The 13515-nt window shown below is 36.8% G+C and overlaps 1 protein-coding gene, 1 long non-coding RNA gene and 1 other non-coding gene across 4 annotated transcripts; 2 read left to right on the top strand and 1 right to left on the bottom strand.

Moving 5' to 3' along the window:
* Window positions 1-2173: 2173 nt before the first annotated feature.
* On the top strand, window positions 2174-2255 carry trnal-aag (transfer RNA leucine (anticodon AAG)). The gene has a single exon. It is a non-coding gene; the product is annotated as a tRNA-Leu (tRNA).
* Window positions 2256-2844: 589 nt separating this feature from the next.
* LOC107666289 (snRNA-activating protein complex subunit 2-like) lies at window positions 2845-7753 on the top strand. 2 transcript variants are annotated; one of them, XM_016457521.1, is made up of 5 exons: window positions 2845-3033; window positions 3503-3764; window positions 3843-4016; window positions 6167-6692; window positions 7137-7752. In XM_016457521.1, exons 2-5 carry the CDS (start codon window positions 3549-3551, stop codon window positions 7496-7498), a joined length of 1278 nt encoding a protein of 425 aa, XP_016313007.1. In that variant the 5' UTR covers window positions 2845-3033; window positions 3503-3548; the 3' UTR covers window positions 7499-7752. The 2 variants fall into 2 exon arrangements, with proteins under 2 accessions (XP_016313007.1, XP_016313008.1); XM_016457522.1 differs by having other exon boundaries at window positions 2876-2916; window positions 7137-7753.
* Window positions 7754-9430: 1677 nt separating this feature from the next.
* LOC107666291 (uncharacterized) lies at window positions 9431-12270 on the bottom strand. The gene is made up of 3 exons (XR_001631652.1): window positions 12150-12270; window positions 10942-11027; window positions 9431-9494 (listed from the first exon to the last, which is right to left on the bottom strand). It is a non-coding gene; the product is annotated as an uncharacterized LOC107666291 (long non-coding RNA).
* Window positions 12271-13515: the final 1245 nt, after the last annotated feature.

Raw genomic sequence — 13515 nt, 5'->3', positions numbered from 1 at the left:
CAAAAATTCCAGGAAGGTGGTGGAGCGGAGATGGACAAGGGGGATGGATAGGGGGCCAGGTTCATGAAGAAAAAGTGGGCCTGGATCAGTAGTGGTGGGCCTGGGTGATTGGGCAGTGGCAGAGACTATGGAGGATCAGGTGGAGATGGTGGAGCCAGTAGAGATAGAAAACATCAAGGTGGAGCAGGTGGAGGAGATGACCACCATAATGGAGCAGAAAACCACTGGAGATCAGGAGGCAATGGCAGAGCTGAAACAAGGAAGGCCTTTTTTCACATACAATAATTGGTGGATCCCATGCAGTACTACCAAGAACCCCCTTACACACTGTTTTAAGGTCCACTGATGTAGTGCTGTGTTTTATGAAGGCACATATGGGCTTATTATTTTTCCATTTGGCTAACTACTTTGTTTATAAATTAAACATGAATTAAATATATGACTTATGTCATGTAACTCAGAAGACAAGAACTGTCATTGACACCAATGAAACAAAATATGCAATGCATAATATATTTCAGATTAGACATACACAGACTGGAAAAGCGGACAGATAAGAAATCTCTGTAACATCTAAAACCACACAACCAAAACAATGATACTCTGACCATGCTGACAATAATGCAAAATCCTTTCATCGCCCTTAGGGCAATTTTAACTATTAATAAGAAGTGCAATAGATTTCTTTAATATTTAGACATATAACAAAGGTTTAGTTGAGACTAATTACATTAGTTAAATGTGGGATTCTAAAAACAGATTTCAATGATTTAACGCAATTTTGTCAAAAGTGGGGGACAGTTTCTCTCAATTTCTCATTTCTCACAGCAATAAAATAAAAATATGTAAATAAATAAACTGTCGGTTTAACAGAGAGTGGATGCAATGAAAGTGAATGGTAACTAAGGCTATCAAATACAATCTTCTTTATCATTATTTGTATGTTCTTCCATTACGTAAATCCTAAACTACACAAATTATACAAAAGGACTTCTGATTCCAGGGGTTGAGTCATACCACATTTGGACAGCAGTGGTAAGTAAAATGAAAAGTCATCTATCCTCTTAAGGTTATAAAATAGCAAAATATGATGTGATATATTTATATGTTCAATATTTAATCAGATTGTCTTAAAATCACTTTATAAATCTTTCAACTTTATTACTTCATTTTTATGCAAGAATGACTGTGTTCCAGTTCATCATAAAAAAAAATACAGTTCCTAAACTGACATGCAATGTGAAGATCGACTTTGTTTCTTTGTTTTTGTCTTATAGTTATAAGGCATGTGGGGACAGGTTCCACGGAACCAGAGGAGAATGGCTTCATTGAAGATGAAGTAAAGCATTTCGATGAAAGAACTGCATTCAGATAATAGTTTTTTCTCTCTCTCTCTCAAATATTCTAACAATTTATCTGAAAGTATATGTAAGAAAATTTTCGTATATGCTCCTTTTAAAAGTTTTTATATATTTTATGAAATAATAAAATATGTCAAGGTACACATCTTTGCGTTTTGGCATAAACAACCCCAGTTGAACATCAACCCTAGTTCTAAGTGTTGTGGGAAGACATGCGGTAATAATACACACAACCACTAAAATCATGTCACTTAATCACCAGCAGAGGTCATAATCATCACGGAATTGACCCCATTTCCACTACAACATATCTGTACCGTATCTTTAATTTTCATGCTTTCTTTTGTATTCCATTTATCTTCCTTATAGTCGTCTGTTTATATTAAATCTGTCTACTCTTTATTTTTGATTATGATGCTGGAGTTGGATTAAAGATACTGCAGACCGTATCAAGAATAGTGTATTAATGCTGAATGTGTAGCGTATAGCATATATAACTTAAATACAAATTCAGCATGAATGCTGCATTCTTGATATGGTCTTAGAGTCATGTTGAACTAACGTTAATTCAAATAAATAGATGTTCTCAAAATGTTCACAAAACTAGGTGTAAAAACGGCCTATGATTAAACTTCTAAATAACGTTAGCTACAATTGGGGTAATAGGTTCTTCCTTCCTTCATTTTTTTTTTAAATAAAACTAAACCTCTACACTGGATAAAACCTGAGATGCAGTAAGAAAGACCCGAGACTTTTGGAGAACGTTGAAATTGAACGTTTTTTAAATATTGTCTATACAGTAGAGTTCTATGGGTAGCGTGGCCGAGCGGTCTAAGGCGCTGGATTAAGGCTCCAGTCTCTTCGGGGGCGTGGGTTCGAATCCCACCGCTGCCAATGCTTTTTAATGTGTGACGATGACTAGGTCAAAGTAGTTCGCAGCACTTGTGTACGGTTTCATAAACTATTTACAGTTCTCATGAAAAATACAGATTCCTAAATGTCTACATGTGGATGTTCCGACACAGGCGGAAGTGCTTTACCGCACTGATGAAATGTCGGATCAGAGTTGACAGATCTCGATAGAAATGTCTCATTATGCTAAATTACATACGAAAAAAATAAATAAAATAAAACAGACTGAATTTAGGTTCCAAATATTTTTGCAGTTCATTGCCCCTTTAAAAAAAATTCAACCGACAAATATACAGCGTGTGATAGTAAAATTAACTTTTGTGCGAGGGTTGAGCGGTCTCTAGTGGCGTGTTTAACAAACGACAATAGTAAATATAAACGTACTCTTGTACCGCTGACTGTATACTATATGAACGAAAGTGAGTGCTATTAACGAACGATTAGTCTTTTCTGACATATTTTCATACATTATATTTTGAATCTATATGTTGAATAAAACAAATGAGAACGGATCTTTGCAATCGGAATTGTGCAAACGCATTTTAGTCTCGTGGTTTTTGAACCTTTCGGTGACTCGTAGCGAGATACGGGTATTATCGGCGTGTTGTGGTTGCGACCAAACTAGTGTTACGGAAGTTTAAAGGTGAATTCTCATCTACTTTATTATAAAGAATTCTATTTGATGGCTGCCGTGCAATCCTGCCTTAACGAAGCTGTGTGAATAAAGTGAATAAATCGGCGCTGTCCTACAGTTTATTTTGTAAGTATCTGTCATACGGTGTGGAAGCTATCGGTGCTTTTTTTTTTGAGATAATAAGCAGTGACTTTAAGAAAGCTCTAAGAGGCAACATATTTTTTCGCATTCTTGCTCACCGTTCAGTGAGTTCAAATATTCAGTGTGTGTGTTAAGACGGCAGGCATTTGTAACCTGTTTCGATGTTCATACACATTTCTGCAACACTTCTAAAACAATTGTTTTGTAGTAGTTGCTCAGATACATCCTGCATACCAAATTAGACTTTCATGACATCCCTATAATTCACCTGATCAAAACATGTATAAACCTTGATTCTACAGAACTTAAGGTGAATTTCCACCACTTAGATCTCTAAAACACTAAACGTTTCTTTAAAGTTGAACATTTCTCCTCCCAAGTTTTTCCTCAAAGGAAAAGCCCTTTTTAAGCTTTGTTGTTGTTAAATGTGGCCATTTTCTTTTTCATACAACAGGCAATTTCCAAGTACATGGGATATTACTTTTATGTAATCTGCAACTATGAAACCTCCATTTCGTCGGCGAACTGAACCAAAACGCTTTGTGCTTAAGAGCACTGAGGAAGAGCCGACAGTGAATGCCAGATCACTCTGCAAAGGATGGAATCGCAAAGATTTTCAGAGCTTTTTGCAAGCTTTGAAACAGCAGCAGAATTTTGAGTCGGAATTAGATCTGACTGAGATTCAAAAGAAAGTTCCCCACCGTTCTCTCAAAGAGGTAAGATCAAAGACACCAACATATCTCTAATGTGGATGTGCCCATTGTAATGCAATTGTTATTACTGTTTGGTTTCAGATCGAACACCTGATAATGACCCTGAAGTCACGAGTGCTACAGAAGGTGTATCTACAGGCCCAGAGTCAGAGGAGAGAGGAGCGCAAAGCTAAAGTTCCCATTGAATTGTGGGCAGAGCTGGTACAGAAAATCTCTAGACGCCATGAGAAGACTATTTCTTCTGCCTTTTCCCAGGTCTGTATGGGACATTTGAGAAATTACACCAGACACCACACCAAGAACTGTACAGGTTCACCTCAATAACTTCTCAGCCTTAGTCTGACTCAGTGTTGGGTGTAATTAGTTACTAAGTAATTAGTTACTGTAATTTAATTACCTTTTTCCCGTGAAAAAGTAAAGTAAGGGATTACTCTTATTTTTTCTGTAATTTAATTACAGTTAATTCTTATGTAATTGAACTTAATACTGTGTATCGACTGTAGAACATTTATATACAATACAATACAATAGTGGATTTTGTGAAGGAACTCCAGGGGGTTTAAAAAAAAAAAAAATCGAATTAAATCAAGTTAAATTGAAATATGTCATTATAAAATCAATCAAAATAAAACACTTAGTAAAAAAATGAAATATGTGTTTACCTGCATGTCATATGATAACCAATGTCAGAGGACCATGGACATTCAAATATGATACTTAAAGGTGTAATAGGTGATTGTCTTCAGAAAAATTTTTTGTTATGCTGGTTGAAAGTCTCTTCACATCCCGATAATCAATCATTAAGTTAAGTGGGCTAAATGTATCCATCTGTATTTATATATTCTGTGGAAGGCGTAGATGGCAGGCAAACATCAACAACCCGATCTTCCTTCCTGGTATTGTAGTACTTTTAAAGTTTTCTCACCGGTGAATGATGCATGATGTAGCCCAGCGATTAATCCAGTCCGCATGCCCCCCGCTCTGCATATTTTGAATGTCTCGCTTAGTTAGTTAAAACACCCGTTTCAGATAACCAGCTCGTTAGAAGTGAGCTACGTGCATGAACTGTGTTCCGATCGATATGATCCCTACACAGTGTTCATTGCTCCCTCCTCACTGAGAGGGGGAAATACGTTGAAGTTTACTTCACTTCGGAACATGGGCTGGAATTGGGAACCGCTGATGTAGCCTATTGTAGTAATGTTGTCTCTGGTATTCTGGTCTGTGAGCGTATATGCGTTCAGGGGGCGTGGCTTTGGACGGTGATTGCAGGGAGGGTGGGACGTTGGGACATTCGCTTTCAGTGCTATCAGGCTAAAGTTAGCATTTTCCAAGATCTCCTATTGCGCCTTTAAATAGATTAAAATTGGAAAATGTCATCTCGGGAACCGCACTCCAGTGGTTTGAGTCTTACCTCTCAGATAGGTATTGTTGCTCTTTTGTTAGTTTTGATTGCTTCTATTGTCCTCATTTGTAAGTCACTGGATAAAAGCGTCTGCTAAATGACTAAATGTAAATGTAAATGCATGCTTTTTATGTACCCTTCTCACTTTAAATTCTTTGGTACGTTAATAAGAATATTGGTAACACTTTAGTGTCCAATTCTCATTATTAACTAGTTGGTTATTAGCATGAATACTACTGGGATATTGGCTGTTTATTATTACTTAAAAAGCAAGATCTGCAAGATCTTATTCTAAATCCTACCCAATTCTTAAACTTAACAACTACTATACTAAGTATTAATAAGCCGTAATTAGGAGTATTTTAAGGCAAAAGTCATAGTTAATAGTTGAAATAGAAATGGACCCTAATCTAAAGTGTGACCAGAATAATTTATGTAGTTACTTGAAAGAATTAAAAGAACCATTTCATGTCTATCCTTGTAACGTTAACTTATCAAGGTTGATATAGGATTTAGAAAGTAATTAATAATACGTAATTAAATACTTGTTGGAGAGAGTAATTTGTACAGTAATCTAATTACACTGTTGAAGATGTAATTAGTAACTAGTAATTAATTACTTTTTTAGAGGAACTTACCCAACACTGGTCTGACTGCACAAAAATTCAAACTAGTTTTGAGTTTGACTGAAGATGCTAGAACAGTCACTACATGGAAGTGGAAAAATTGTGATGGATAATCTTTGTATTTGACAATGAGGTTATATTTACTTACTTCTGGTACATGATACATTGATGCTTATTCTTGCACCATAAGTATGTAATTTCAGCAACTGATTCGGTCATTCTCTTATGATACTTATTTATGACTTCTATGTATAGCACACCTAGAGAGCAAAGTACATAACACTTGTCAGTCACTTACAGTGTACAGTATTTGACTTATTTTATTGTCTTTATCAAGCAGATCAAATTTCTGTTTGTTTTCACTTTGTCATCAGATGCTTGTGATTGCTGCCGTTGAGCCCTGTGGCCTGATGCACTCTGAACCTCCACACCCCATCATCCAAACACCCGCTTTCTCCAGTCTTCACCCTGTCCTGTCCCCTAAAACCCCCTCTCGGCCTTCTGCCTCAGGCATGAGCCCAAATCCCAGCATTTCTCCCTCAGTTGCATCTCTTATTCAGCCTGACTTTAGTTCTAATGCTGTTGACCATCTTAGCCAGTTGGATAATGCATCAAGCAGTTCACCTCTAGTGCCTAAAACTCCTAAAACACCCACACCAAGATCCTCACAGATGACAAGAAGCCCAAGCCATCTGCAGTCAGAAGTAGAACCAGCAGTGTCCAGTCCTGTTTCACCATCAGTTTCCCCAAATAAGCACAATCAAGTTCAGTCGGAACTGTTAGATCATGATTACCCATGCAAACCAATAACGCTGAAGTGTGTTGTGAATTTTGACAAGATTTATCAATATTTAAGTGACATTGACTCTAAAACCTGCAATTCAGCTCTTACTTCAATGGGTAAGTATTGTTAAATTATACATTTGCATATAATATTCTATTAAATATTTGAATAAATTACACTCTTCATGAGCATTTTACACATTGTTCCAGGGATGTGGAAGTTAGATCAACTTAAACGCATAGTTCACCCAAAAATGACAATTTATTTACTTGCCGTCTTGTCATATGATGTTCTTTATTCTGTGGAACCCAAAGATACTTTGTCTTTAAAATAAGTTTTTTTTTTTTTTGCAAATGTGGATCAGTGTTGTTTTGGACCCTTCTGATTTCACTTTATCTACATAAACATTGAAACATTTTTCCGTACAAGTCATTCATATATAGGAATGACATGAGAGTGAGTAAATGACAGAATTTTCATTTTGGGTGAACTAGTATCCCTTTTTAGATATGTGAACAGAACTCTACTTTTTTCTCATATTTTCCACATTCCATCCTCAGAGAGCGCAGTGCTGTTGGATATGCTGATGTGTTTGCCTGAGGAGCTCCCCTCACTGGACTGCAAGGAACTTCAACATCATTTTCTCCAGATATACTCACAGCTCACCCAACCTGCAAAAATGCCAGCTTCCTCTTCAAACACTGACAGGGACATCCAACAGGCTAATGCAGCTGATTCGACTGCATTAACACAGAATCTCAGGACTACTGTGGGATCCACTAAAGAGCCCTCCAGTGAGTCATCTTTCACAGAACCAGCAAAGGACAAAAAAGACTGGGCCACAGCTGGCACCTGTCCTCTCAATCCTTTGTTAGTTCCAGTAGCTTTGCTGAAAAGATCGTCCCTGGATTCTGAGAAATGATATGCTTAGCCAGTCTCAGTTGAATTCTGAAGAGGTTCAGCCTAATTAACATTATTACATTTACTTTGTTACAGGTTCGGATGTTGTTTCTGTCTTTTGTTTGGACAATGTGTGCGTATAAATTATTAATATTGTTTCACTAAACTTGTGTTGATATTTCAGAATGATGATTCTGTTAAAACAAGTTTGTTATAAAAATAACCAAGACATAAAAAATGAATGTAATTAAATACTAAACCAAGTGTCTACATATTAAAATTGTGAGGAAATGTAAATGTACAGCCTTATTTTGCTATTTGTATATTATCACCAGTCTGGTGCTGTTGAGAAAAAAGTACTTCCCAAGGTAAACTAAACTGGATGCAAGGATTCTTGTAGAGCTTAATTCAAAGATTCAGAGGCTCTTTTGGTTCCAAAGTTGTCATGTGGTGCAACAGGACTCATCATGTAAACATATTACTCGCTTGTGTAATGCTACTCATTCGAAAAGGTAATGCTTTATTATAGCGGTCCTTAACCCAGTGTTTCCCAACCCTTGTTCCTGAAGGCAAAATAGGCTACTGTACACATTTTGGATTTTACTCAACCATTTCAGGGCTGCGTTTCCCAAAAGCATCGTAAGCCTAAATTGATCGTAGAACCATTGTCACCAATGCTACGATTAAACTCTATAGTTAGTAGAGTGTCCAAGACCTGGGCTGCGTTTCCCAAAAGCATCGTAAGCCTAAATTGATCGTAGAACCATTGTCACCAATGCTACGATTAACTTTTGGGAAATGCAGCCCTGAAATGGTTGAGTAAAATCCAAAATGTGTACAGTAGCCTATTTTGCCTTCAGGAACAAGGGTTGGGAAACACTGGGTTAAGGACCCCATTACATTTTCGATTGAGTAGCATTACACAAGCGAGTAATATGTTTACATGATGACCAATGCACCACATGATACCATTTGCAACATTTCTCAATTATCATTTACCAATTATAAGTTTATTTTTCCTGATTATCTGTTCGATGTGTGGCTTCCCACCCAACATGACCTGTGTATCTCACCATCCCTCACACTGTTTGTCATGCGGCTGATGATAAGATATCTGAGATAAAGCAACTCCCTTTGTGAAACACTAGGTTGTAAAATCAAATACATAAGTGGTGGGGGGACTTGTAGAGAATGATGTAACTAAATGTAATTTTAAAAGAATACAAAACTGAGCAGTAGAATATACAGTAAGGAAGCCCCATGAGCTGTGCTCTTGCAAGAAGGACAAAGAGTGTTACATGCCTGTGAATAGAAAAAAAGGCACTTTATTTTACAGTCCTGTTACTTGTGTACGCACGATGTACTTATAGTAATTACAATAACTAGGTAATAAGTAGGTACTAACCCTGAAACTACCCCTAAACTTAACCCTACCCTGTGTAGTAACCTTATATTACCAGTACTTTCAGTACACTGTAAGTACATGTAAGTGCACGTACTGTAAAATAAAGTGCAACCGAAAAAAATGTATTTGGTTGAATTTTGAGTGAATTTACAGTGAAAAAGACGACAACTAAAGCAATTGAGAATATAGATAATTTATTATTAAATTAACATAAGCAAGTGCTAATTTACAAACAACATCTTAAGTGTAATGGTAATAAAATAAATAATTTGTGGTTAATATGTAATAAAAAAAAAAATGTATATTGATGCAATGTGACATTAAGACTAACAATAATAAAACATGAAGTAGCACTAATATAAAGTAAAGCCTGTAAAAATGAGATACAGAAAATATGAACAATTGTACTACAATAGTAGATTTTATGGTATAAATAGAACTCTCTCACAACTGATTTGAGTTTTGTTACATAAAGACTAAATATTTTTAAAGAAAAAAGCTACAGATACATTCAATATGTCATACATAGCCATCCTGCTTGTGTTTCTATGCACTTAGAATATCACACTTAAATATCAAAAGATGTCCGGATCTGAGGTCTGTCCACTCTCATCTGTTATGAGCAAAACAAATAATGTGTAATTATCAAAGAACATGACGGTAATGATGTTAAAATACTTCTATTCCATTCCAAGGAATGTAACTGTAAAAAACATTGGCTATTTTGTAACAGGTACCTTCATATGGAAATACGTAGTGTAGTAAAAGGGCTCAATAATTAAAATGTGTCCTTTATCAACCAGATCAAAGCTATTGTTGAGAGTAGAAATACTGTTTGCAAGAACAACATATGTTGCTGAGTGTATATCTGTGTATATATCAGGGGTGGCGAACGTCAGTCCTGGAGAGCCGCAGCCCTGCAGAGTTTTGCTTCAACCCTAATCAAACACACCTGAACAAGCTAATCAAGGTCTGAAGGGTTACTAGGAAGCTACAGGCAGGTCAGTTTTAATTAGGGTTGGAGCTGAACTCTGCAGGGCTGCGGCTCTCCAGGACCGGAGTTCGCCACCCCTGGTATATATCCTCTCAGTACTCACAGACTGATCCCTCTGAAGATACCGGAGATGAATATCAGGTTCAGGTGAGAGTTTCTGGGTGTAAGATCGATCCGAAGATAAATCTGGTTTATATATTTCGAAACTTCCCTGCTTATGTATCCCTTCCGGTGAGTATACCGGATTATCATATCTGTCAGCTGAGAATATAAAAGAGGTATGTTGACTAATCAGAGACTTGTTAAACAGGAAAAGTAGATTATGTGAGGAAAAAAAGTATTTTATACACAGCGTAGCTTTATTTTAGATCAGCCCACAGTGCTCTTATTGTATCAAAATGAAAACACAGGGTTTCTAACTTGCCTAGAAACTCTTAAGAAATAAAGAAGTCACATCATTTATTTTTATTTTATTTGTTCTGCTACTGTGCATCTTTACATGTGAAATTAAACTGTTCGCACACGGACTGTCTGGTCTCAATATAGTTTAACTGCCCCACCCTTCTCTCTTTGCAAAGTCTGTTTTACACCACAGGACCACAAAATAATCCACACTGAAATGTGCCTTGCAAAGTGTTATGATCAGGCATCTTGAAACAAAACTTTTCCACTACTCTAGTTACGCTGCTACACACAGCCAGGAATGGTGCAATGTTCAGCAGACATTCCTACATTTAACATTTTTGATATTACTTAGTTGTTTAAGAATATTTTTGCTGTTCGGAATAATATTCTGCATCCAAAATCACTCTCTGTTCCATAAATAGTGCACTAAATTTGTCAGTCTAATTCTTTAATTCCCCATATAGTTCAGAATGCATTATAGGTATAAAATAATTGAGTGTTTACTTAGTAATTCAGATTAAAATCAAGTGTTTTATCTTATTTACTGAAACAACATTTTAGCATAAAATGCATAAAGCAAATAATAATTTGGTGGATGATACAAATATTCAGTTACTATCTACAGGCAACAATTGTTGAATGATGCAGAAAATATATTTACCTGTGTATGATGTTTTCTTTTTTGGTGGCCACTCAAAGTCATCCTCTAAACATTCTTTGACTAGTTCTTGCTTAATGTCCTGATTCCTGTATGACAAAGAAATTCGTTATGGACAGGAAGACATAAAAATGCATTTTATCGCAAGAACATCATCTTTTTCCCAATACACATCGATATAAACATTTAAATAAGAGAATATGCTGTTTTCAGTAAACCTGAGAGATCACATAATCAAAGATTTTTAGGTGGGGGGCTGTCAGGAAATGTTCAATCGCACACAGATTTAATAGCAGGATCGTAGCCCTCATATTCAGTGGTATAGCTAAACAGACAAATGATATTAGAAAATGATCAAACTAATAGCAGAGTCCAAGCAAACTGTATTTTCTGATGCTTTTTTCCGGCCATTGAAACAAATCTGTTATGTTTGTCTGCAAATCCGTCAGACATGATACTGCAATGGTCTTGTGTTCACAGGGACTGAACAGCTCGCTGTCATCAACAGAAACATGAATTTTCCAATTTTACATGAAGTTCATCTGTCCACTCACTGATGATCGACAGATGTCGACTGATGCTATATGGGATAACAACCCAAAGCACAGGAGTGAATTATTCTGCAGAAGAAAATATGCCTTCTGGAGTGGCCAAGTCAGAGTCCTGACCTCAACCTGATTAAAATGCTTTGGCATGATCTCAAGACACCAGACCTCCTGTGAACATTGCTGAACTGAAACAGTTTGATAAAGATGTATGCAATGAATTACCTCTTCACCGTCTGTTTGTTTATTACGAGATAAGCTGTCAGAAATGCTACAGTTATTACTGCTATGGCTGCCAGTATGGAGGCAACTAGAGGAAAAAAGCATTATAAGTGGTTTTACATTTTCTGAGAAATATCTGCACATATTTGTTACTATTGCTTTTGTTTCATTTTTTAGACCATTCCAGTCGCTTGGACTGGTCTTGCACCAATATTTCTTGATCACATGAAATATTTTATCCTGATTGACATTGATTACACAGAAATATACTTCTGTATTCAAGCTAGTCATCTGGCAGATGTTCTTATTTAAAGTAACAGTACACTTATGATGGGGACAGACCTTTCCAGTCTAGATCTTTAACCATCACATCCCCTAAAGAGGTGCCTCTGTCAGAGAAGACTAAAAAAATCTTAAAGAATATAGTTAAATGAAAGTACATACAAGCAGGATGGACCTTTTCTAGTAACTTCACAGGTGCCGCTGTTCCTGCATGTTTTTGGATGAGGATGATCTATATCAGTGGTTCCCAACCCTGGTCCTGGAGGCACCCCAACACTGCACATTTTGCATGTCTCCTTTCTCTGACACACCAGTTTCAGGTCTTGGAGTCTCTACTAATGAGCTGATGACCTGAATCAGGTGTGCTTGATTAAGGAGACATGCAAGACGTGCAGTGTTGGGGTGCCTCCAGGGCCAGGGTTGGGAACCACTGATCTATATGACATTTAGTCACACATGTCACTTTGTCTTCCAACTGAACTGGATCAAAATACTGCATGAGGTCTTTAGGAAAGTCTTTTTGCAGCCTTGACACACACCTCTTTAAACACTGGAAATAAAAAGTGTAACAGCCGTCATAAATAATAAATCAAGTATACAAACAAATAAATAAAAGTACAAACAATTCACTGATTTTAATACAATATATTTGTATGTTAATTTGCCCTTGTTCTTGGGGCCTATGCTACAGTAATTTTTTTAGCTTCTCCAAAAGTATTGTTGGTCACTCTCTATGCTTCTCTAGCAGATTTTTCCTTTGTTCACTGATACCTAGAACCTTTTAATTTCGTGCTTTAAGTAAATATGAAAAGACCATCAGTTTGCTTCAACTGAGGCAATGCAATGATTTGTCACGACACATTAAAGAGCCACAAAACTGTATTGTTTGAATTTCTTAAAAGAATGACATTTGAAAGCTGAGACTAGGCATGGGCCAATAACCGGTTTCAAGGTATACCGCGGTTTGAAACCGGTTTCAAGGTATAACGCGTTTTGAAAATGTCACGGTTTCAAAACCACTAATATTTTCCGTTATACCGTTCCTGCGGTATGCGCTGTTTTTTATATCTCCTCAAAGACTGAACGTATAGGAATCCCTCAGGTTGAGTGCAGTGTAGAGAGTAACATGACCCCCCTCTCCTCCTGTTGGTGCGAGCGAGCGAGAGGTCAGTCATGTAGGATAGGATGGCCCAACTTAAAGGGGTCATATGATGTTGCTAAAAAGAACATTATTTTGTTTATTTGGTGTAATGAAATGTGTTTATGTGGTTTAAGGTTCAAAAAACACATTATTTTCCAAGAGCTTGTAACACTCCAAAGAGAAAGGAAAAATTTAAATCGCATCATATGACCCCTTTAAGGAGCTGTCCCTGGAACTTACGTGATCAGCAACTGGCCGTTTTTTGTCTTATTGCAAGCAACTCGTTTCTGTTCTGGACTTGCACAAACTGCATTGCAATGCAATCGTTTTCCAAAATGTCATTTATGTGAAAATATGAAGTCTGTAAACGCCCGTTAACACAGGCCA

The sequence above is a fragment of the Sinocyclocheilus anshuiensis genome, unplaced genomic scaffold, assembly GCF_001515605.1.
Source record: "Sinocyclocheilus anshuiensis isolate Anshui unplaced genomic scaffold, SAMN03320099.WGS_v1.1 scaffold1225, whole genome shotgun sequence".
Classification (NCBI taxonomy): domain Eukaryota; kingdom Metazoa; phylum Chordata; class Actinopteri; order Cypriniformes; family Cyprinidae; genus Sinocyclocheilus; species Sinocyclocheilus anshuiensis.
The sequence above is the reverse complement of the archived record's forward strand: the minus strand, read 5'-3'. Positions and strand labels throughout refer to the sequence as shown.